We start from the raw sequence: 22,645 nt of genomic DNA on the forward strand, positions 1-22,645 counted from the left end.
CTCCCCCTCGGCCCCGCCCCCTGGGGTTGGCCGCACCCCCTTGCTCAGGCCACACCCCCTCAGGCCACACCCCTCCCAGAAGTAGCCCCACCCTCCTTGTGCCCTGAGCCTCTCCGGGTCCTTACACTCTCCCTGCAGCCCTGGCCGGTGTGGGGGTCCCGGACGTCAGTGGAGGGGTACCTCGGGGCGCACGTCTCTCCCAGCAGTGTCCTCAGCACGTGGCCTACATTGGGCGGCCGGAGCTCCGCAGAACCCCCTTTTAGAGACTGGCCTTTGGTGCCCGACCAGTGGGACGCCTGGTCCAGGAGACTGCGGATGAGGGAGTGGGGGGGCACTGCGCTGTACAGCTGCGCCAGGCGTATCGGGGTCAGGAAGTGGCCCAGGCTGAGGCCGTGGGAGATGAGCAAGCGCACAAACTCCGGCCGGTCATTCAGCAGGGCGTCCATGAGGGACGCCTCCAGGTGGAAGGACTGTGGGGCGGGGCGAAGAGGGGAAGAGATGGGTCAAGGGAGCTCAGAGGTTAAGGGCAAGAGATGGGGATATGGTGCAGTGAGTGACGATGGATGGGAACAGAGGAACACCCCCAGAGGATGGACAATGAATGGAAGGCAGGACCAGGTGGCCAAGAAGTCGGGGAGGGAAACAGTGCACCTCTTTTGCCAGAATCCCCAGCCCTGACCCCTCACCCGCCACTGGATGTCCCCCCGGAAGAGTTCACTCTGGGCAATGTCCACCCGATTCCAAGCCACAGCCAGACGCAGCTCGTCAAGGTAAGCTGAGGCCTCAGAGGTCCCACAGGCTGGAAAGATGACAAGGAGGGGGGACAGAAGTCAGGGGAGGGGTGGGTTGGCTGCTGTGAGCTGTCTGGCGCCCCAGCTCTGGGTGTGGAGGAGCTGCTGGGTAGGCTGGGGCCTTAAGCCAGCAGGCTGTTAGCAGGTAAGGCCCTTGGGACCAGGGCCTGAGCACAGAGCACGGGTTTGGAACCACCAGGAAGAAGAAAGAAAAAAAAAAAAAAACCACCTTATTTATTTAACATTTGTTAAGGTAGGTAATCAATCAGGCAAATGGGAGCCACAGAGAGAAATCAGATCATACCTGCCCCTAAAGCTCATCTACTGGGGAGGTGGTAGGACTCACAGCCTTCCCAGCATGCCTGGGCCCCGGCAATGGGCATAGGAAATACCTAGGGCCCACAGGTGGCTACCCACCGAGACCCGGAGTGGCCTGAGAGCCCCCAGAAGCTGGGCACTGAGGAGGACTTGGGAGGCTGCTAGGACCTGGAGGTGTGCTTCTATTGGGGAGAGGACACCCCAGGCCTCAGGAGCTGGGTGAGTGATGGCCTGGGTGCAGGACACGGGGTCTGACCCCACATGTGAGGCTTCTCGTTTCTGAAACGTGCAGTATCTTGTGAAAGGGCAGAAAATGAAGCTGGAAAGGGAATCTGATCATAGACTGGCTCGAGTTTCCTCAATTTCAAGAGAAGAAAATAAGATGTTTTACAAGATGCTGCTTTACACTCCACCTGAACCTGGTGTCACTGGTCACAAGAACCTCCCTGGTCCCTTCGTGCTTGTCACGACATCTGACTGAACTCAGCATCTATCCTGAAGCCCATGTTCCTGCGGGCCCACCTGGGCAGTGAGGCCCACCCCAGGACCTGTGCCTGCCCCTTCCGCCCCTGTATCCCACAGCCCATCCGCCCCCCAGGACCGTCTCCAACCTGGGCTCTGTCTCCTGGGCCTCCATGGCCCCGGCTGCCTCCCCTGGCCCCACTGCAGCCTCCTCCCTGGATCATGGTTGTGTCTCTCCTCTCCACACTGGAGAGGGTCCTTCTGCACCCAGATCTGACTCTAGTTCCCAATGGCCTCTCAGGACAGAGTCCCAGCCCCTCAGCCTGGCATTTGAGGTCCCAGGTGGTGGGGCCCCAGCCACCTCACTGGCCTTGCTCCCAACACTCTTTTCCTGCCACATTCCATCCAGCTGAGCCTCTGCCCTCTCCCCAGGGTTGCCCTGTGCTAGGGACAGAGGCAGACAGACCTGAGTCTTGAAGCACACAGACCCTGGCCACTGTCACTAGTGGATGACCTGGGGCAAGTCACGTCTCTCTCTGAGCCTCATTCCCTTCATCTGCAAGATTGGGGGCACTCTCCTTGCAGGCAGCGGTGAGGATGAAGGGCAAAGTGGATGCCAGCTGCTCTCAACGCCGCTCCTGGACCTTCCAGGGCTAAAAGGAGCGCTGTTCCCTTCCCCTCCCTTCTCACTGAAACCCCATCCATTCAACTCTGCCATCCCCGCAGGCAGCGGTCTTCAGTTTCCCCAGGGGACAGCCGTCACTTCTACCTCTGCAGGCCACAGACAACCCTGCCCCCTCCACCCACATCTTCCTGAGCAGCTGTGTTTTCTCCCAGGAGATTGCTGCGTTAACTTCTGAACAGTGAATCCGATTTGTTCACTGTCATCCCACATTTAAGGATTTGTTCTCGAAGGAAACAGAATCATATTAAGAGTCCCCATTTGTGAGTCCCCACAGGGGACCTGGCACTACTCATATGTTGCCCTGAGGCTCATGATATGCCTACAAGATATTGTCTGCCTTTTTCATAGAGAGAAACTGAGGCTCAGCAAGGGGAAGTCTCTCTCTCTTTCTCTCTCTCTTTCTCTCTCTCTCTCTCTCTCTCTCTGGATACCGGGGACTGAATCCAAGGGCACTTTGTCATCAAGCCACATCCCCCGCCCTTTTTATTTTTTTATTTTGAGACAGAGTCTAAGTTGCTGAGGCTGACCTCAAACTTACAATCCTCCTGTCACAGCCTCCCAAATCACTGGGATTACAGGTGTGTACCACAGCACCTGGTGGGAAGTCTCTTTATTAAGGTCTCATAGCAAGAAAAGGCCAACTGGTACTTAAATTCAGTTTTAAACTGATTCCAAAGTCAAAAGCAACTGCTCTTTCTGCTACATCACAAATATCGTGGATGCAACTGGGTTGGGGACCCTCCTCTGGGGAGTTTTTATGTAAAAGAGTATTTTCCCCCTAAAATTCTTCTGGAATGAAAAATGGCCCTCCCTACCACATCCCCAGAGAGCCCTGGGTACCCTCCTTGCTAATTATCTATCCCACCTCTGCTACTAAGTCCACATTCTACCCACTCTTCAAGGTCCAGTTTAAATGCCACCTCTCCTTGAAGTTTCTCCCCTGTGACAGCGATTCTTGCCTGTTTTGGTCTTAAAGTTTACTTAAAGATATTGCAGGGCTGGGCAGGTGGTTCTGTGATAGTGCAGTTGCCTAGTTGGGAGAAGCCCTGGTTTCCATGCCCAGCACCACCACCAAAAAAAAAAAAATGTGCCCAGACAACCCTACTAGGATAGGATCTGGACTCCTTGAGAGCAGAAAATGGACCTCTGTAATGTCTGTCGCCTGGGATGACGTCTGTTGCATGACTGAATGAGCCCCATCCGTTACATTCCTGTCCTGTGTTCACCATTCAGTCGGCTGAGCTGCCACCTCGGGTGAGATAGCAGAGTTTCTCACTGAGAGAAAGATGCTCTGGTGCATGTCCTAGCAAAGTGCTTACCGTGGGCTGGAGCAAGAGTGGTGGATGGATGGGGGGACAGAAAAGTCGTTGGGCGGATGGATGGAAGAATGAGTGGATGTAACTTGTAACTGTCAGTGGACATGTGGATGAACAGGTAAAAGGATGGGTGGATGGGTGGATGGGTGGATGGGAGGAAGAGAGGAGGAATGAGGATGAATGGAATGGTGGGTAGATGAACAAATGAAAAGATCCACGTGCACATGGCTGGATTGGTGGGAAGATGAAAGGCTGGACAGGTGGATCCAACAGAGCGAAGCAGACGTTGAAACACAATGAAAGCCCCGTCCAAACAGCACCAGGCGAGGCCCAGAGAAACACTCCGTGGTGCACGCCTGTGATCCCAGCGGTTCAGGAGGCTGAGGCAGGAGAATCACGAGTTCAAAGCCAGCCTCAGCAACTTAGTGAGGCCCTGAGCAACTCAGCGAGATCCCGTCTCGAAATGAAATATAAAAAGGGCTGGGGATGTGGCTCAGTGAGTAAGTGCCCCTGGTCCCCTATCACCCACCCCAGAAAAAGAAAGAAAGAAACACTGAAGAGAGGAAGGGACACGAGAAAGGGTCAGAGGCCTTAGATCAGCGATGATGATGAAGTGTCCAGGCCAGGAAAGGCGTCCAAGGTTGGCCAAGTCTTACCTTTCACGAGGGCCTTCAAAACGATGGTCTCGAATTCTTCAGAGCCATCCTCCGATGAGTAGACAGTCAGCAGCTCCTTCCGGGTCATGATCCTCTCCACCTGCACAACACCTGACTCTGAACCCCCAGCCCACCCCCTCCTGGGCCCTGTCCACACACAGAGATGCAGAGTCCATCCCCCCCCCCCGGGACCTAGTAGTCCTGGTCCCCAGCCCCCTCCCATCTCAAGATCCCCAGGTCATACCTGGGCGTGGAGGACCTCAGGGTCCCCTTTGGGGAAGAAACGCTTAATCCGATCGTGGGCTTCACCTCTCCTGACTCCCCCACTCCCTGGAGCCAGGGTGTCTTCCAGGGTCTCTGCCAGGCAGTCAGCAGCACCCCCAGAGCCAGCCACCAAGAGGCAGGGGAGCTGAGCCTCGGTGGCATCCTCAATCCGCTAGAGGACACCGGGACAGCGGGTCAGGGAAGGCAGGATGTTCACCGGACCTGGGTCCAGATGTCCAGTCCCTCCTTCCCTAAGACTCAGGCCCCAAGAGCCGTGGCCCCTAACTCCCCTCCGCCTTAGCCAGTGCACTGTACCTTCAGCATCTTCTCATCACCATCGATCAGGAGGAGGAGCACAGGGATGTCGATTCCAGTCCCTGGGAGAGGACAGCCAGGCTTGGTGACTTCCCATCTACCTTTGCTGAGGAGCGGGGAGAACCACATTTCCCAGGATCCCCTGAGGCAAACATCAGCCTCTTCCCAGCCTTGTGTCTGGGGCTCATGAGAATCGACACTTCTCTTCGCACTTTGGGGAGAGGCCAGATTTTGAAGACAGTAATGCTTAAATTCCCAAGGAAGGAGAGGCTTGGGAACTGGACTCCTGGGCCCCTGAATGACCCAGATATCTCTTGTATGAGTCAATCTTATAGTTGATTAACCACTCAGAAACCAGATGAGGTGAGAGTTCAAGTAGAAAATGAAGGAAATACAAATACAGAGGACTACTGAAACACAATAAAGATACTAATCAAAGTCCAATAGCAATTTCGTGCAATGGTTTTATACTGACTCTCTTCTCATTAAATAATAAACTAGTCTGTATTACCATCACTCATACTCCCTCATCCTGGAGTTCTGAACTGATATAATGATGTAATAAAATGAAATAACTAGCTGGGAGTGGTAATATTGCCCATAATCCCAGCAATTAGGGAGGCTGAGGCAGGAGGATCGAAAGTAGGAGGCCAGTCTCAGCAATTTAGCAAGGCCTTAAGCAACTCAGTGAGAACTTGTCTCAAAATAAAAAATTAAAAATGACTGAGCATGTAAAGCATCCCTGGGTTCAATCCCCAGTGCCAAAAAGAAAAAAAAATAAGAAGAAAGAAAAGAAAGTGAAATGACTGAAATCAAAACTGGTATTTTTTTCTTAAAGCTGGAAGAGACAGAGTTTATCTATTTGAAGAAAATATGGTTTATGTCCTTAAAAACTTGGAAGACTCTACCAAAAAATAAAAATTAAAAAATATTGGGTTTGGGGTTGTGGCTCAGTGGTACCAGCACTTGCCTAGTATGTGTGAGGCACTGGATTTGATTCTCAGCGCCACATATAAATAAAAAAAATAAAGGTACATCAACAGCTAAAAAAAAAATATTAATAAGAATCTGGTAAGATTGATACAAAAGATTCACACAAAAAAACTTCTTCAATTTATTTATAATCTATATTTTGTTCTGATAAAAACTATAATATATCTGGGAATTATTTCATCCAAAGAAGTACAGAATTGTTATGAGGAAATTTATAAATCTTATTTAAGGACAAAACCTGAATAAATGAAAAAAAACTAACATCAATTTAACCTGTTATAAATTAACACATAAATTCATTGAGGTTTGGGGAAAGTAGGGGGTGGCTTAGGGGAAGTGTAGAGGTGTTTACCCTTTTATAAACAGAACAGGATTTGGAGGGTACTAGAGATTGAACCCAGGGATATTTTACCATTGAGCTACACGCCAACCCTTTTTGTTTTTAATTTTGAGGCAAGGTCTCGCTGTATAGCTTAGAGTCTCACTATATTGCTGAGGCTGGCCTCAAACCTGCAATCCTCCTGCCTCAGCCTCCCTAGTCACTGGAATTACTGGTGTGCACCACTGCACCCAGCATAAATGTTTGAGAAAGGACCGTCAGGAGGAACTTTCCTAACATCTACAGCATTAAAACATCTTTAAACCGCTCTAATCAAAACACAGTTTAAGCATAAGAAGAGACAGAGGGGTGGGAAGGAAGAGGCTGTCACATAAAGGAAGTCAGTGTGTAACCATGGCTTCCCAGTTCTGCTGGGAAAGGAGGAATTACATATATATAGTTGTCAATGGACCTTTATTTTATCTATTTTCATGCGGTGCTGAGAGTGAAACCCAGGGCCTCAGACTTTCTACGCAAGGGCTCTACCGCTGAGCTACAACTCCAGCCCCCTCATGCACTGTGGATGAGAGTGAAAATTGCTACAAATTTTTAGTCCCCCGGTAATATCTATCTATTAAAATCCACACCTGGCAATCCCACTTGAATCTAAAACACCCCTATGTAAGGTTGTCCATTTAAAGATTTCTCCAGCATTATTCTTAGTGCCTAACACTAGTAAAACCTTAAGTATCTGACAACTGAAAATTTTTTGAAAAAAATAGATGACACATCCTTACTAAGGAATATCATCAATTATTAGAAGAAGCAGCAAGATGGAGAAATTTGGACCTAAAGAATGCTCACGAGGACTGGGTGCAGTGGTGCTCACATGTAATCCCAGCAGCTCAGAACGCTGAGGCAGGGGGATCGCAAGTTCAAAGCCAGCCTCAGCAAAAGCAAGGTACTAAGCAACTCAGTGAGACCCTGTCTCTAATAAAATACAAAATAGGGCTGGGGATGTGGCTCAGTGGCCGAGTGCCCCTGAGTTCAATCCCCAGTCCCGCCCCCCCACCAAAAAAGGATGTTCTTGAAAGCCTGGTGCAGAACATGCCCGTAATCCCAGGGACACAGGAGGCTGAGGCAGAACCCAGGGGAATTTAACCACAAAGCCACATCCCAGCCCTTTTTATCTTTTTATTTTGAGATAGATCTTACTGAGTTGCTTAGGGCCTCACTAACTTGCAAAGGCTGGCTTTGAATTTGTGATCCTCCTGCCTCAGCCTCCTGAGCCACTGGGATTACAGGCATGTGCCATGATGCTCTGCTCGGCAGGAAGATTGTTAAATGCCAAGCCAGCCTCAGCAATTTAGTGAGACCCTGTCTAAAAATAAGAAAAATAAAAAGTTCTGGGGTGTAGCTTAGGGGTAAAGTGTCCCTGGATTCAATCCCCAGTACTCCCCCCCACACACACACACAAACACAAAGAACAAGAAAGAAATACCATACAGATGGAAATATAATGGCATAGAATTTTATAACAGAGAAAGTTACAAAAGGGTCAACTCCAAACTACAGAACACTGATTACCCCCAGTGTAGGGAGAGGGGGACCTGGGAGAGGAAGACAATTAATTATTTCTTTATATGCCTTTTAAAAAAATGTTTTTAGTTGTCATTGGACCTTTATTTTATTAATTTATATGTGGTGCTGAAAATCCAATCCAGTGCCTCACACAAGTAAGCAAGCGCTCTGCCACTGAGCCACAACCCCAGCCCTTTATAGGCCTTTTTCTGATTTGTTTCCATGAGCACATTAAAGTTGCCATAATACCTTACATTGAGTAAACAAAGCCAGTACCAAAAGGTTACATAGTATGTTAATTTTTTCTTTATACACCTTTTTATGGTTTGATTTGTTTCTCCAGGCACATACTAAAGTTGCCTTCAGACCTTATCTTAAGTAAAGACAACAGTTACCAAAAGGTCACATATCACGTTACAGGCTGAATACCCCTCATCCAGAAGTCTGAAACCTAAATGTTCCAAAATCTGAAACATTGTGAGTGATTCCATCATGCTCAAAAAGGTTTGAATCATGGATCATTTTGGATTTCAAAATTTTCTGTTTGGCGTTGTTCTACCAGAAAAAAAATCTATGCAAATATTCCAAAATCTGAAAATCTCCAAAGCTGGAAACATTGTGAGTCCCAAGTATTTCCAATAAGGGTTCCTAAACCTGTCCTCCATTTATATGCGCTCCTCACAAAGACAAAACCATAGTGATGGAGAACACAACGTGGTCGCCTGGGTTAGACATACAAACGGAATTCCTTCGTGGTAACAGAACCGGTCTGTGTTCCTTTTGTGGTCAAGGATACATGGCTCCATTCACCTACTAACATTCATAAAATGCCACCCAACAAAATCACTTTCACTACCATATGCTAACTTAAAAAGTAAGGTTAATATTGAGTACAGAGAGATATTTTAAGAATTAAGTTAAGGGGCTGGGATACAGGTCAGTTGGGAGAGTGCTTGCCTCACGTGCATAAGGTCCTGGGTTCAACGCCCAGCACCACACACAAAAAAATCAAGTTAATTGGGGCTGGGATGCAGCTAAGCAGTAGAGCTCTGGCCCAGCATGAGAGAGACCCAGGTCCTACCCCAGCACCAATGCACACCCAAACAAGTTTACCAAGGTCTTGCTGCTTCATTCACTTTGTTGATTTTTCTCCACTATACATGGGTTGCTATTTTATTAATTCCTGCCCTTCAGTTTATTATTTCCTAGCTTCCTGGGATTGGAGCTGCTATTCTGGTTCTGGGGGAAAAGAGGTTTATGTCTGTTTTTCTAATTTGGAAGCTTAGATCACTGATTTTCAGCCTTTTCTCTTTTCAACATATGCATTTAAAGCTATGAATTTCACTCTAAATGCTGCTTTTCCTGCATCCCATCAACATGGGTATGTCATGAGCTCATCATCACTCAGTTTAAAAAAAAAATACTCCCTTGGGCCTGGAAGTGTGGCTCAGTGGTAAAGCACTTGCCCAACAGGCACAAGGGCCTGGGGTGGGTCCCCGTGACTGTCTGCTATGAGTATGGGGCTGGTGATGACCCTTGAGGGAGACAAGAGAAAAAAATGGGGGCTGATAAAAGTCTGCTTTTCTCTTCCCTTCCTTCCTCTCCCATCCTACACTGGGGATTGAACCCAGAGGCCTCTACCACAGCCTCCACACCCCCAACCCTTTGTATTTTTTTAATTTTGAGCAAGGTTCCACTAAATTGCTGAGGCTGGCCCCAAACTTTCCATCCTCCTGCCTCAGCCTCCTGAGTTATTGAGATTAAAGATAAGTGCCACCACACCCAGCAAGATTTTTTTGATATTTATTTTTTACTTGTAGTTGGACACAGTACCTTTATTTTATTTATTTATTTTTATGTGGGGCTGAGGATGGAACCCAGGGCCTCGCACGTGCTAGGCAAGCGCTCTGCTGCTGAACCACAGCCCCAGCCCGCCCCAGATTTTGATCACCGGGATCCTGAGCATTGGCCATGGGGTCACAGGTCCAAAAAGTCACTCACCTCCCACCCCGGTCTTCTGCTGCGACACGTAGGTCTCAAACCGCAGGCGGAAGCGGTCCTCCCCGCCCCGGCGACCGTGGGTACCATCGTCCACCAGGAAGAAGGCCGAGTAATTGTAGTCCAGGGGAAACTCGATCCCATCTTCAGGGTCACCGTGCCACCGGTACTTTGCAGGGAACGAGCCCTGGGGGACAAATAGCCAGACCAGTGAACCTTTCTGGGGGGACAGCACCACCCCGTGCCCTCGTGACCCAGGGCCACGGCTCTTCAGCATCAGGGTCCGAGCCCCAAGCCCTCCACCTTTTTAGGACCCAGGGCTGTACCTTGGGGTTGGTGAGGGTGTCTCTATTTCGAACCACACCCCAGGGGGCCACTCCCATGGCCACCACGTTGGTGCCCCCCGTGCTGGCCGTCTGGTGGTCCCGCACAGCCACACCAACATGCCGGCCAATGCCTGTGTGCAGCCCCCCAGTGACAATCCAGGCCCCTACACACAGGGAAAGACACGTAGAGACAGGGAGGAAAACAGCATGTGACAGGGTCACATAAAAATTGGAGGTGGGCAGAATCCAGAGAGGCCGGGAGAAGGCAGTGGGCCCATGCCCTGGAGACACGGCCCACCCACACTTGGTCACCTGTGCTCTGGGCAGCCCGGACCAGGCCACGTCGCAGCAGGTCCTGCAGCCAGGTCTGGAGGACAGGGCCACTGGAACCCCCCAGCACTGACACCACCAGGTTCGGAGCTTGAAAGCCCCACGCCCGCGTGACCAGGCTATAGACTGTCGCCGGATCCGTACGGTCAGAGAGCCGGAGGAACTGTGGACACACAGGAGGAAGGGACATGGGGAAGGTGACAGAGACAGAGGAGGACAGACACCCAGAAAGACAAGGATGGAGACCCAAAGAGGGAGGGACCAAGACCCAGAGACAGAGGACAGAGACCCAGAGACGAGGACAGAGACCCAGAGACAGAGGACAGAAACTCAGAGACAAAGGAGGACAGAGACCCAAAGAGAGAGGAACCGACACCCAGAGACAGAGGACAGAGTCTCAGCACCAGGGGACAGAGGTGGAGAAAGGGCCAGGGACGGGCCAGTGGAGACGCAGCCTTCAGCTTGGGCAGCCCAGACCTCCGGGGGGGCCCCCAGGCAGGCTCAGCCCCCGCCCCGCCCAGGCATGCAGGCCTCACGTTGCTAGTCCTGCGACCGGCGCCCTGGAAGTCCAGGTCCCCATAGGCGTCAGTGGGCTTCTCTGTGGTGTGCACGTCACTGTCCCACACAGTCACCACGGCTGCACCAAATGCATCCTCCACAGCCACTGAGGGGTGGGCACTCCGAGGACGCCCACACTGGCATAAGGTCCCTCTGGGGATGTGAAGGTGGAGCGTGAACCCAAGGAATCCCCCGGACCCCAGCACCCTGCAGACGTGTCCAGATTTCTGCAGGGGGGGTGGGGCTGTCTGTATTGACCTGTGTCCCCAGAGGCGGTCAGAATCCACACTGACCCTGGCACTGTCTCCAACCGCCTGAGAGACTAAGGCAGGGACAGTCATCTCTCCCCACCAGAAGGAAGCCACAAGTAAACCCAAGTAGGGAGGTTGACAGGGCCCTACTCTCACTGTGACCCGGAGGGCCAGAAGGGAAAAGCAAAGGCATCCATCAGTGGGAATACCAGCCACCAGTCCAAACGGATGATGTTCACCATGAAAAGGAAAATTTGAAAAAAGAAGAAGAAATTTTTTTTTTAAATAGAAAAATCCAGAGAGTAATTCAGAAACAAGCTCATGTGCTCGAGGCTGAGGCAGCTGTGTGACTTTGGGCAGGTGGCTTCACTTCTCTGAGCCTAAATTTCCTCCTCAAATGAAAAGACAATAATAGCACAGCCTACTCCATAGAACTATAAGGAGCCAAAGAAATAACGCAATGTTTCCTGAAATGAGAATTGCATACCGGTCCCAGTTGGAGACGAGGCTGCGTGAACTTCACACAGAGCTTTAAATAACCTTGAATAACACAGTGAGAAAGTCATTCCTTTTTCTGACTACAGTCAAGGAGAGGGGCTCAGCTGGGGGCCTGAATATCTTTCATGCCTAACCCTTTGGTACTCCTTGTTTTTAATGAGGAAAGCAGGCCTTGGGCCCAGAACGTGGGGCTGGCAATAGCACCCAGCCAGAGGTAAATGCCTTTATTTGCTGTTCATTGTATCTGGCCTCTGTAGCTTCTTTCTCTCTCTGTGTGACAAATGGAACTAGATTTCCATGTATGGTCACCATATATAAAATTTTTTTCTCCCTAAATAAATTACAATCCTCCTTTGCTGCTGTGATTGGCATCCGAGTTTCAAAGAGCGAGGAGCCGAGAGTTGGGGAACAGGGGATTCAGGCAAAAATGTTTCTAAATCTCCTTGATTCAGAAGGAATTCAGAGAGCAGGGGAACCTGCATTTGCCTGAGTCCAGTGAGCCAATGTGAGGACCAAGTTTACAAAAATGCTAATTCAGGTGGCATGTGGATTTGGCAGAAGCAGTGGAGACACTAAAAAGAAGGGCCAAGGTGCAGCCAATATGGGAAGCAGTATGGAGATTCCTTGGAAATCTGGGAATGGAACCACGATTTGACCCAGCTATCCCTCTCCTCGGTCTATACCCAAAGGACTAAAAAACAGCATACTACAGGGACACAGCCCCATCAATGTTTATAGCAGCTCAATTCACAATAGCTAAACTGTGGAGCCAACCTAGATGCCCCTCAGTGGATGAATGGATAAAAAAAAAATGTGGCATATATACACAATGGAATATTACTCAGCATTAAAAGAGAATAAAATCATGGCATTTGCAGTAAATGGATGGAGCTGGAGAAGATAATGCTAAGTGAAGTTAGCCAATCCCCAAAAACACAAATGCTAAATGTTTTCTCTGACATAAGGAGGCTGACTCTTAGTGGGGTAGGGAGGGAGAGCATGGGAGGAACAGATGAATTCTAGATAGGGCAGGGGGTGGGAGGGAAAGGGAGGAGCAGGGGATTAGCAAGGGCAGTGGAATGTGATGGACATCATTATCCAAAGTACATGTGTGAAGACTCAAATTGGGTATCAACCTACTTTATATATAAACAGATATGAAAAATTGTGGTACATATGTGTAATAAGAATTGTAATGCAAAAAAAGTACATGTATAAAGGCATGGATTGGTGTGAACATACTCTATGTTCAAAGATAGGAAAAATCGTGCTCTATATGTATAATAAGAACTGTAATGCATTCCACTGTCATGTATTTTTTAAAAAAAATAAAATCAATAAACTAAAAAAACAAAAACAAAAAAAAAAAAAAGAAGAAGAAGAAGAAGAAGGGCCAAGGGAAAGAGATCCATGCACAGGACACAGGAACAGAAAACCCCAAGCCCACTGCTGCCATGGAGAACTTATGTCTCCACTCCTCTGAGTCTAACCCCAGCAACCTTTCAGGCCTCAGTTATCTGAACCTCCTCCTTGGAACCCCTTGTTGCTCTCCAGCTGCTTCCCATGAGCAAGGAATGTTCCAGAGCCCACACTGTCTAATGCAGTAGCCCTATCCACATGGGGTTCTTTCCATTCATGAACTCCTTATAGTCTAATAAACTAAAATTAGATCAAAGCAAAACTTCAGTGCCCCAGTTGCACCAGCCAAATTTCAAGTGCTCCCATGCGGCCAGTGGCTGCCATATTGGATGTGGACAGAGAACATTTCTACAGGAAATTAGAAGCTGCTCTTGCCAAAGGCACTAACTCTTCACTGGAGCCTGCAGATGTCCAATGGGTAACTAAAAGCAGGATGAAGCTTGGCTTTTTGTATCTGTCTCTTGATTACGTAAACTTTGGGTTGGATTCCGGCTTAGCTCTGCATGTAGACACGTTAATCACTTAAGGATTGTCTGGCAATACAAGGTCTATTAGTCCTAAATTTACCTAACCTGTCTCATTTCCCTTCAAGACAGACAACACCAAGATAAGAGTAACTAGGTAGTCTGAAGATTTGCAGGGACATTCAACTGCCAGCTTTCACAAGGTCCTATTCCAGACCTGGAGGAGCACCTAGAAGTCTCCAGTCATTGCCCTAACCCTACAATCACCTTGGATTCCAGGACAGCAGAAACTCCCACACAGATCGTCCCATGATGAGATCACCCCTGTAAGTGGGAGCAATTACCCCCTGACAGGTACTGAGATGGCCCCACTTAAGCAGGAGCAATAATTTCATGGGAACTGATTGCCCCTTAATCTCCAGCGATAAGGACTTCTCTGGAGTCACCTTGCAGAACCAGCTCTGAGATAATGATCAACCAGACAATAGTTTGACCAGGACTGTTTAATTAGGCTCCCCCTCCACCCTAGTTCTTCCTCTGTTTAAACCTAAAGCTCACATCAGTGTCTCCAAAACATGACTGAATCTCTTGGTCTCACCTGCCTCCCCCATATGGCCCGCCATATTGACTAAAGTTCCTTTCCAGCTTTTCACCATTACTTTTTCTGTTTGATTTTTGGTGCAAGTGGCTAGACCCGGTTTGTTGGGAACCCAGAGTCAGGCTGGTGTCCTAGACCAAAATTCATATTTCTGCTACCTCAGAAAGCTCTGGTGGACAGTGCTAATAGATATCCCCTCTGCCAGCCTCGCCTCTACCTGAGTGTGGCCGCTGACACAAGGGCCCCTATTTAGGTCTCATCTGACTGAAGTGTCAGGTGGCTCTGGCCACAGTTGAAAGACTCTGGTTCTGAAAACCTTTACTTTGGCAGAGTCCCCGACTCCCATCCTCTCTGTCCCCTGCTGCTCTGTCCCAGCCTCATCTGTGGCCTCTCTTTATCCCCCTGAGTGCAAGCGTTTCCCCAGAGCAAAGGCCACGCTGGTCTCAAATTTGATGCTCACAGGAGCCAGGCAAGTAAGTCAATAGAAAGAAGCTTTGTTAGAAATGAATGTGCTAGAGGCAGTGGGAATTTGAAGCAGCATGTTTGTCTTGGACATTCAGAGACAGAGTGTTGGGTTTTGGTTGTTTTTTTGTTGTTGTATTATTTTTGGGGTTTTGTTTTTTATTTGCTTGCTGGGGATGGAACCCAGGGCCTCGTGCAAGCTAAGCACACACTCTACCACTGAGCTGTGTACTCCCAACCCAGACACAGGTTTTTAAACTCCCATGCAAAAGAAAAACCAATGGCCATGGAACCACTAATTGGCAACCCCCACCCTGACTTTATTTATTTATTTACTTTACATACTGGGGATCAAACTCAGGGCCTCATGCATTCTAGGCAAGCACCCTACCACTGAGTATGCCCCCCCTTTATATATATATATATATATATATATATATATATATATATATACATATATAGAGAGAGAGAGAGAGAGAGAGAGAGAGAGAGAGAGGAGAGAGAGATATTGATAGATCTTTATTTTATTTATTTATAAGCGGTTCTGAGAATCGAACCCAGTGCCTCACACATGCCAGGCAAGTGCGCTACCACTGAGCCTCAGCCTCAGCCCCCCAGCCCCTTTTTACATTTTTTTAAAACCATGTGACATGTCACCTATTTCCATGGTGTCAATTACCATCAAGAGCTAGGACTTCTCAGATCCTTCTGTGAGTCCAAACCTTCTCCTGAGTCCCAGCCCTGGGTCTCTGCATTCCCCTCGCCCACAGAGGCCACACTGCCCAAACCTCTCATCCTCCTGGGTTCCCCATCTTGAGGATGACCCCCTGTGTCCAAATCACTAGACTGCTTGGTTTAGCAGCCATCCTCCCCAAATCCATTGGTCCCCAGGCTCCACCTCCTGCCCCACCCGCTCCTCTCTGTGCCCTGCAGGGCAACCTGGTTCCGGCCTTTCCTCTCTCCCTCTCAGACTCTTGACCCAGCCTCCTCCTACTTATCCTCACATAGTCATCACACAAGAGTGGACCCCACCCCTCTACTTGATGTAGGGCACAGAGGACAAGGTCCCAGCCAGTCAGGGTGCCCTCTAAGGCCCAGTGAGGTCTAGCACCACCCTCCTCTGCAGCCTCCTCTCTGATGAGGACACTCCTTGCACTCTGACCTTGGCTCCATTTCAAGCCACACTACACCATCACTGGGGGGACTTTTCCCATGCTGTTCCTCTCTCAGAATGCCTTTCCACATGCCTCTCTCAAGCCCACCTTTGCCTGTCCAACACCAGCTCTCCTTCAGATGCACTTCACGGCCCTCCTCCTCCAGAAATCATTAGTGATACGCTGTCCCTTCCCTAGTCCTAGCCAGACACCTCCTCTAGGCTCCCACAAGTCCAGTGGCCCATCCTGGGCAGCTGTCACCCCCTGGCCTTATAAGAATCACCCTCTATGTCTTCCACCTGCTGTCAGATTCAAGGTTCCTAAATTTTCTCGAGACCTCCCTCCAGTAAAACGTTTCGAGCACTCACACTCATGAGCATGTATTCATTTATTTATAATTTGCAAGCTGTACCACACCGAGATAATCAGTTCATAACAAGTAATTTGGGAACGTGTAAGTTTCCCATGCCCCAGGACTGTCCCGAGGACATCTAGAAAGTATGGACCCACTTGAAGGACCATCACTGGAGACCAGGAGCTCCTCCAGGGCAGCAAGCACCCTGTCTAGCTCAGGCAGTGTCCCCAACACCCAGCACAGCACCCACACACTGTGGCAATTGCTACTTTCAGGAGGGAATTGTAGATATTTTCCAATGCTTATTAGGTGTTGGGCACTGTTCCAGAAATCTCACAGCATTAACTTGCTTAATTCTCACAATTATCCCAAGAGGGAGGGTAGTTTTTATGCCCAGATGACAAGCAAGGCCCAGAGAGGTGAAATGACTTGCCCAAAGTCACAGAGGATGAGTCTCAAGTGAAATTTGAAGCCGGCAGGCCCGGGCGATTTGCTGAAAGCACCTCTAACCTTGGGAACGCCAAGTGAGGGTTTACTGGATGGATCAAGGAATGAATGAACGAATGACTGAAAGAGACATAGTCAAGAGACAAGTGACAGAGAGACAGACACAGAAGAAACACAGGGAAAGAAAGAAACAGGACGGAGCCCTGGAGCGTTTACACGGACCCTGAGGGGGAACTGAGACTTGAGGTGTCTACACAGCCTCCCAAACCTCCCCGGAGAGCGCCAGCTGCGAATGCCCTTGGGGGTCCGCTGTGCCTCCAAGACCCGCGGCGGAGGGGCGGGGCCTGTCTGCGGTGGGCGGGGTCAGCGGGCCCCGAGGCTCCCGGGCGGTCCCCGAGGCTCCCGGGCGGTCCCCGCGGGCTGCTCACCCGGAATCTGAGAGGTCAGCTATGAACGTCGTGCAGATCTTCTTCCTGAAGATCTTAGGGATCCAGCTCTGGAGACCGGAACAGGGAGGGGACGGGAACCCAGTTCAGTCCCGAGGCACGGAGGCACCTCCAGGCGCCCCACCGCCCACACCCGAGCCCGGGACCCCAGGGCGGCCTCCCCCAGACTCGCGGGTCTGCACCCACAGCCCTCCTGCCCGTCCCCGGAATCCTGGACCCCCGGCCCTCCCTCAGACCAGGAGCCGGGTCTCCAGCGCCTGTCTCTGGGCACCAGGAGCCCGAGCCCCCGCTCCGCGCTCCCGGCCCGGCCGGCGCTGTACCTGCTCCTTCTCCGGGCCCACCATGCTGCCGCGGCCACGCAACGTCCGAGCCCTTCGGGCTCCCTACAGTCCCTCCACGCCCTTCCAGGCCCGCCCTGCACAAACCGGATCCGCCACTTCCCTGCCCAGCCTGAGGCGGGAGTCCCCGAGACACGTCAGCGGGAGGCGGGGAAACGGCGGCCGAGGCTCCGATGCAGAGACAAAGGGGGGGACAGCCACCCAGGGGTGCAGAGGTCCGCGATAGAGGGCGTGGGGTGAGAGACAGGGAGTGGACCTGAGCATCAGGACCACAGGTGCATAGGAAGGAGAGGGCTCAGAAAGAGGGATGCAGGAGATGAGGAGGGGACACTTTGACCAGAGACACAAGGGAAATAGAGACCCAGAGAGAGGTGGATGGAGACCCAAAGAGAGGGACTCAGACCCAAAGAGAAGGAGGTGGGAGGTTAGAGACCCAGAGAAAGGACACAGAGATGGAGAGAAAGATAAGGAGAGGGATCATATTGAGGGTGGCATGAGACACAAAGACTTGGATGGTTGGCAGAGAATCATAAAGGAGTGGGAATAAAGAACTGGGGTAGTGTGCTCTTGACCCAGAAAGAGAGGGAAACAAAGACTTGGGTGGGGGACAGAAGTCCAGAGTGAGGGGGGACAGAAGGGGAATACCTATGGAGAGGGAGCAGGTGACAGAAATGAAGGATGGAACCCAAAAAGAGAGATGGAGACCAAAGAGTGAGGGTAATCATGGAGGTAAGGAGTGGGTGCTATGGACACACAGAGCCAGGCAGGGCTACATATCTCCTGCCAGCTCTTGCTGATGGGGACAGCTGGGGCCTTTGTAACCTGACCCCCGCACCCTCCTCTCAGCTGTATTTATAGCCCTGGCCTGGTGATGTCCCCTACCCTCAGATCTGAGTTCCAGGGACAGGAGGTCACGGGTATGTGTCTTTGGGACAGGCCCCTTCAAAAAACCATTCTAGGGCCTGGCTAGTGGCATCCACCTTCTTACCAAGCATTCCCCTCTGGCTGGAAATTCGCCATAATTACACCCTAACCCTTCCATTGAGAGGTCTCTCCCTCTGACATGTTGCTCCTGCCCTCCCCCAATGGCTCTAGGCTTCCCCAGCTTGGCCCACTGAAAGTCTAGCCTTTATCTTCTCAGCTGCCAACATGAGTTTGTTTGCACTATAAGGTCAAGTCCCTCAGTCTCCTCTCCCACTCAAGGGAGAGACCCCTCCAGTGCCCCTCCCCAGCAGGTTGGAGGAACAGAAGAGGAGGGGCAGGCAGGGAGTGACCCAGAATAACTCAGGCTGAGAGTAAATTTAGCCACAGAGAGGGGAGGGGAGAGACCCTATTGGCTGGGCAGTGGGGAGGGAGGACCCAAGAGGGGGGTCTGGGACTCCAGAGACAGCCTCAGAGGGGTGTCCAGGGCAGAGAAAGGCAACGGGCAGAGATCAAGAGAGAAAAAGTGAAGGAGAGACACAGAGAAAGAGTCAGACCCAGAAGGGGACAGGACCCCAACCTTGATCACACAGCCTCAGAGGCAGCTGGAGCCAGCCCTGGGAGAAAGCCTGCTGCCTAAACGTCCCCATGGGCCACCCTGGGCCATGGCTGCACACTTCTCTCCTCTGCGCCACAGTGGTCAGCCTGCTCCTCCCTCCTGCCATGACCCAGCAGCTGAGAGGGGCTGGGCTGGGCCCCAGCAACTGGAACAACAATGCAAACGTCGCAGGGCCCTCAGAGGACACATCGGCCGAGGTTAGCCACCAGATCTACAGCCACGGAGGCCACCGAGATGAGAGTGAGGATGTTTCCACAGAAAATGGACGTCATTTCCACAGTCATAGTGACCAGAGAGGGGAGGATAAAGATATCTCCAGGGATTATGGCCACCAGCACAGAGCCCACAGGTACCAAGGCCAAGAGCTTGCAGATGAGCATGTCTCAGAGGAGGTCTTCACAGAGCATGCTGAGCAAGCCCACGGGCACAGAGGCCATGACGAGGAAGACGAAGGGGACTCAGCCGAGCATGAGAACCACTTCCCCAGCCACAGGAGCCACAGCGATGAAGATGAGGATGAGGATGACATTGTATCCAGTGAGCATCACCATCACAGCCCCAGGCATGTGCACCGGGGTCCTCCAGAGGGAGACGATGATGAAGGAGAAGAGGAAGAAGAGGAGGAAGGGGAGGAGGAAGTCTCCTCTGAGTATAGGTACCAGGGCCACAGGCATCAAGGCCATGGCAGTGAGGAGGAGGAGGACATCTCAGATGAATACCACCATCATGTCCCTGACCATGGGCACCAAGGCCACAAAGAAGAAGAAGAAGAAGATGATGATGATGATGATGATGAAGATGATGTCTCTGCTGAGTATGGACACCAGACCCACAGGCACCGAGGCCACGGGAATGAAGAGGAGGAGGACATTTCAGATGAACACCACCCTCATGTCCCCAGCCATGGACATGGAGATCACGAAGAAGATGATGATGTTTCTATTGAGTATGGACACCAGACCCACAGGCACCGAAGCCAAGGGAATGAAGAAGAGGACGTCTCAGATGGACACCACCATCATGTCACTGACCATGGGCACCAAGGCCACAGAGACAAGGAAGATGAAGATGAGGATGTGTCCACTGAGCATTGGCACCAGTTTCCTAGACATGGCCACCATGGCCTTGGGGACAAGAATGAGGAAGAGGAAGAGGAGGAGGAGTTCATAGACAAGCTCAGCCAACATGTTGCGAGGCACCAACCCCAAGACCACAAGAGCGATGAGGAGGAGGACTTCCCAGAGGAGTATAAAACAGACATCCCTGTCCATCACCACCCTGGCATCTCAAAGGAGGAAGATGAGGACATCTCTGCCGAGCTTGGCCACCAGGCCCCCAGCCACAGGGAACAAGACCACCAAGATGAAGGGACTGATCATGGTCACAGAGGATCCATTCAAGAGGAGATTAGTCATCACTCCCTAGAGCACATGCAGGTTGGGAGGGAGAGTGACTCGGGAGAGGAAGAGGATGACCGCTCCCCTGAGGGAGATGATGAAGGCTCTGAGCAGGGAGTGGAAGAAGCCCAACACCACCACCTGGCCCAGGAAGACCAGCAGGATGAAGAGGAAGGTCATGGCCTCAGCCTGAGCCAGGAGGAAGAAGAGGAGGAAGATGAGGAGGAGCAAGAAGACAGGAGGGAAGAGAGGGCTGAATTTCTGGTCCCACCGAGCCAAGATCACAGAAAAGAGGAGGAGGAGGAGGAAGGCTTAGAGGAAGATGAGCTCCCCTTCACCATCATCCCTAACCCCCTGGCCAGTAGGGAGGTGGCTGGGGATGGCTCTAGTGAGGAGGAGAGTGGTGAAGACACAGGTGAGTGGCCCCTGGTGGGGGTGGGGAGGAGTGAATAAGGCTGAGTCACCCTGCCTTTCTGTTCCCACAGGTCTGCAGGACACCCAGGAATATGGGAATTATCAACCAGGGTCCCTGTGTGGCTACTGCACCTTCTGTAATGTATGTCCTCCACCCAGATCTACACACCAACCTGTCCCACGGAATTTGTCCCAGGGATCCTGGGGTGCCAAGAGAGGGCTTTGAGCAAGGGCAGGTCCAGGTGAAAAAAGATTTTTCTAGGACAGACTGGAGGCCAGGAGGCTGGGGGAGGAAGTGGAGGCAATGATCCAGAAAGGAGAAGGTGAGGCATGAACTGCACCTAGGGGTGTAGGACAGAGACCAGGGTCCATGGCCAAGAGTCATCTCAGGAGAGACAAGAGGGAGTTCTGACAGCCCATGGGGAGAGCGGGTAGGGAGAGATGATGAAGAAAGCACTCACAGGACCAGCCCACAGTGACCAGGTCATGTGGGGGCTCCCTGAGACAGGGAACCAGGGGCAGGATGGGAGCAACCTAGGGGAAGGTACTGAGCTCAGTGTTGGCGGTCATGAGGGTGAGGTGAGGAGTCTGTGAAATGTCCAACAGGCAGGAGTGGATGACGGTTGTCTCCTAAATGGGGTTAGGGTTTCCATCTAACCAGGCTCCTCTGGTCCTCAGCGATGCACTGAATGTGAGAACTGTCACTGTGACAGTGAGGAGAACATGGGAGAACACTGCGACCAGTGCCAGGTGAGACCTCTCCCCACACTCGAAGCTCCACCAGGCCTCAAATAGCATCTGAGAACACCCAGGACTAAATCCTGGCCTCTGACTCCAGACCGACTCAACCCCTAACACCTGGTGCATCCATGACACCACACTCTATACCTCCCTATAACTCTGCAACCTCAACCTTCACTTAGCCTCAGGCCCCTGTCCACGCCCCTTTCCTGACGGCATTCTCTCCCTGTCTCCGCCTCTCCCCCAGCACTGCCAGTTCTGCTATCTCTGCCCTCTAGTCTGCGAAACTCTGTGCACTCCAGGTGAGCACCGTCGGGGCGGGGAAAACCTTGTGGAAGAGACCTGGCCCACCTGGTGGAGGCGGAGCCAAACCTGAGGGACCAGCCTGGAAGGCTCATGGGGCGGAGCTAGGCGTGGAGGCGTGTCCAAGGCTCAGATCATGTGGGTGGAGCAGGTCTGACACCAAGAAAGAGTAAAGGTTGAGGGGCCGGCCTAGAAGCGAGTGGGCGGAGTCAAAGCTAGTAAACGCCAAAGGGGAGGGGCTACTGGAGAATCAGCTGGTCCGGAGCAAGAAGGGGCGTGGCCTTCCAAGGAGTCCCTGTAGGAGTTCAATTTGAGGCAGAAATTAGGGAAAAGGGGTAGGGGAAAACTAGCCCTAGTCCCGCACTTACACTGAGTGTCCCCCTAATATCACTCGTGGAGTACCCTTCTAGACTCATCTCTCTGCTTCCCACAGGAAGCTACGTCGACTACTTCTCTTCCTCCCTGTATCAGTAAGTGTGTGTGTGTGTGAAGGGTGGGGGGCACTTTAAGGGCCCGGTCTGGAGAAGCATTGTCCACTCTAAGTTCCTGGATGACCCTGGGGCTCCATTTCCTTGTCGGTGAAGTGGGCAGGGTAATGACCTCTAAGCGTCCTGGAGTGAGCTCTGGACACTGGCTATCTAACCTCTGCGTCCTCCTCTCCAGAGCCCTGGCAGACATGCTGGAAACTCCGGAACGCTGACCTGGTCGCGCGGCTGCATCGCATATGGACCTCCCCCTGCCCTCCACCCCCTAACCACGAGCCATATTTATTTCTCTGAATAAACGTGCTCCCCGAAACCTCATTTTCAGACCTGGGGTCGATTCTCAGAGCTTCAGGGAACGTGGGTGGGGGGTAAGCCTGTGCGAGAAAGGGGTTGCACTTCTGGGTCCCCCGAGGGAGTTTTT

General features: G+C 51.4%; 2 protein-coding genes across 9 annotated transcripts in view; one reads left to right on the plus strand and one right to left on the minus strand.

Annotated features, from left to right (window-relative positions):
* The window catches only part of Trpm4 (transient receptor potential cation channel subfamily M member 4), a 32,633-nt gene extending 15,182 nt beyond the window's left edge, over positions 1-17,451 (minus strand). For 4 of the 7 annotated variants that reach the window (XR_009228792.1, XR_009228793.1, XR_009228794.1 and 1 more), the window contains exons 1-11: positions 17,327-17,451; positions 16,989-17,056; positions 10,891-11,065; positions 10,337-10,517; positions 10,025-10,188; positions 9,702-9,885; positions 4,808-4,869; positions 4,473-4,664; positions 4,229-4,328; positions 687-799; positions 126-470 (exon numbers count right to left, since the gene is read on the minus strand). Coding sequence is in view for 4 of the 7 variants with exons in the window: in XM_046466311.2 (XP_046322267.1) it covers positions 126-470; positions 687-799; positions 4,229-4,328; positions 4,473-4,664; positions 4,808-4,869; positions 9,702-9,885; positions 10,025-10,188; positions 10,337-10,517; positions 10,891-11,065; positions 16,989-17,056; positions 17,327-17,350 (1,608 nt within the window). In the remaining 3 variants the exon portion in view is untranslated. Of the gene's footprint in view, positions 1-125; positions 471-686; positions 800-4,228; positions 4,332-4,472; positions 4,665-4,807; positions 4,870-9,701; positions 9,886-10,024; positions 10,189-10,336; positions 10,518-10,890; positions 11,066-16,988; positions 17,057-17,326 lie in introns of those variants that run through there. The other 3 variants (XM_058586059.1, XM_058586060.1, XM_046466312.2) reach the window with 3 other exon arrangements.
* Positions 17,452-18,717: 1,266 nt separating this feature from the next.
* Positions 18,718-22,542, plus strand: Hrc (histidine rich calcium binding protein). Of its 2 annotated transcripts, XM_058586065.1 has the most exons (7): positions 18,718-19,719; positions 19,852-20,696; positions 20,767-20,837; positions 21,374-21,445; positions 21,684-21,738; positions 22,173-22,209; positions 22,403-22,542. In XM_058586065.1, the coding sequence occupies exons 1-7, from the start codon at positions 18,914-18,916 to the stop codon at positions 22,437-22,439; spliced, it is 1,923 nt and encodes a 640-aa protein (XP_058442048.1). In that variant the 5' UTR covers positions 18,718-18,913; the 3' UTR covers positions 22,440-22,542. The 2 variants fall into 2 exon arrangements, with proteins under 2 accessions (XP_058442048.1, XP_046322230.1); XM_046466274.2 differs by having other exon boundaries at positions 18,719-20,696.
* Positions 22,543-22,645: the final 103 nt, after the last annotated feature.

Source organism: Marmota monax, unplaced genomic scaffold (assembly GCF_021218885.2).
Source record: "Marmota monax isolate L192 unplaced genomic scaffold, Marmota_monax_Labrador192_F-V1.1 WCK01_AAM20220418_F8-fsc00160, whole genome shotgun sequence".
In the NCBI taxonomy this organism is placed as follows: Eukaryota; Metazoa; Chordata; class Mammalia; order Rodentia; family Sciuridae; genus Marmota; species Marmota monax.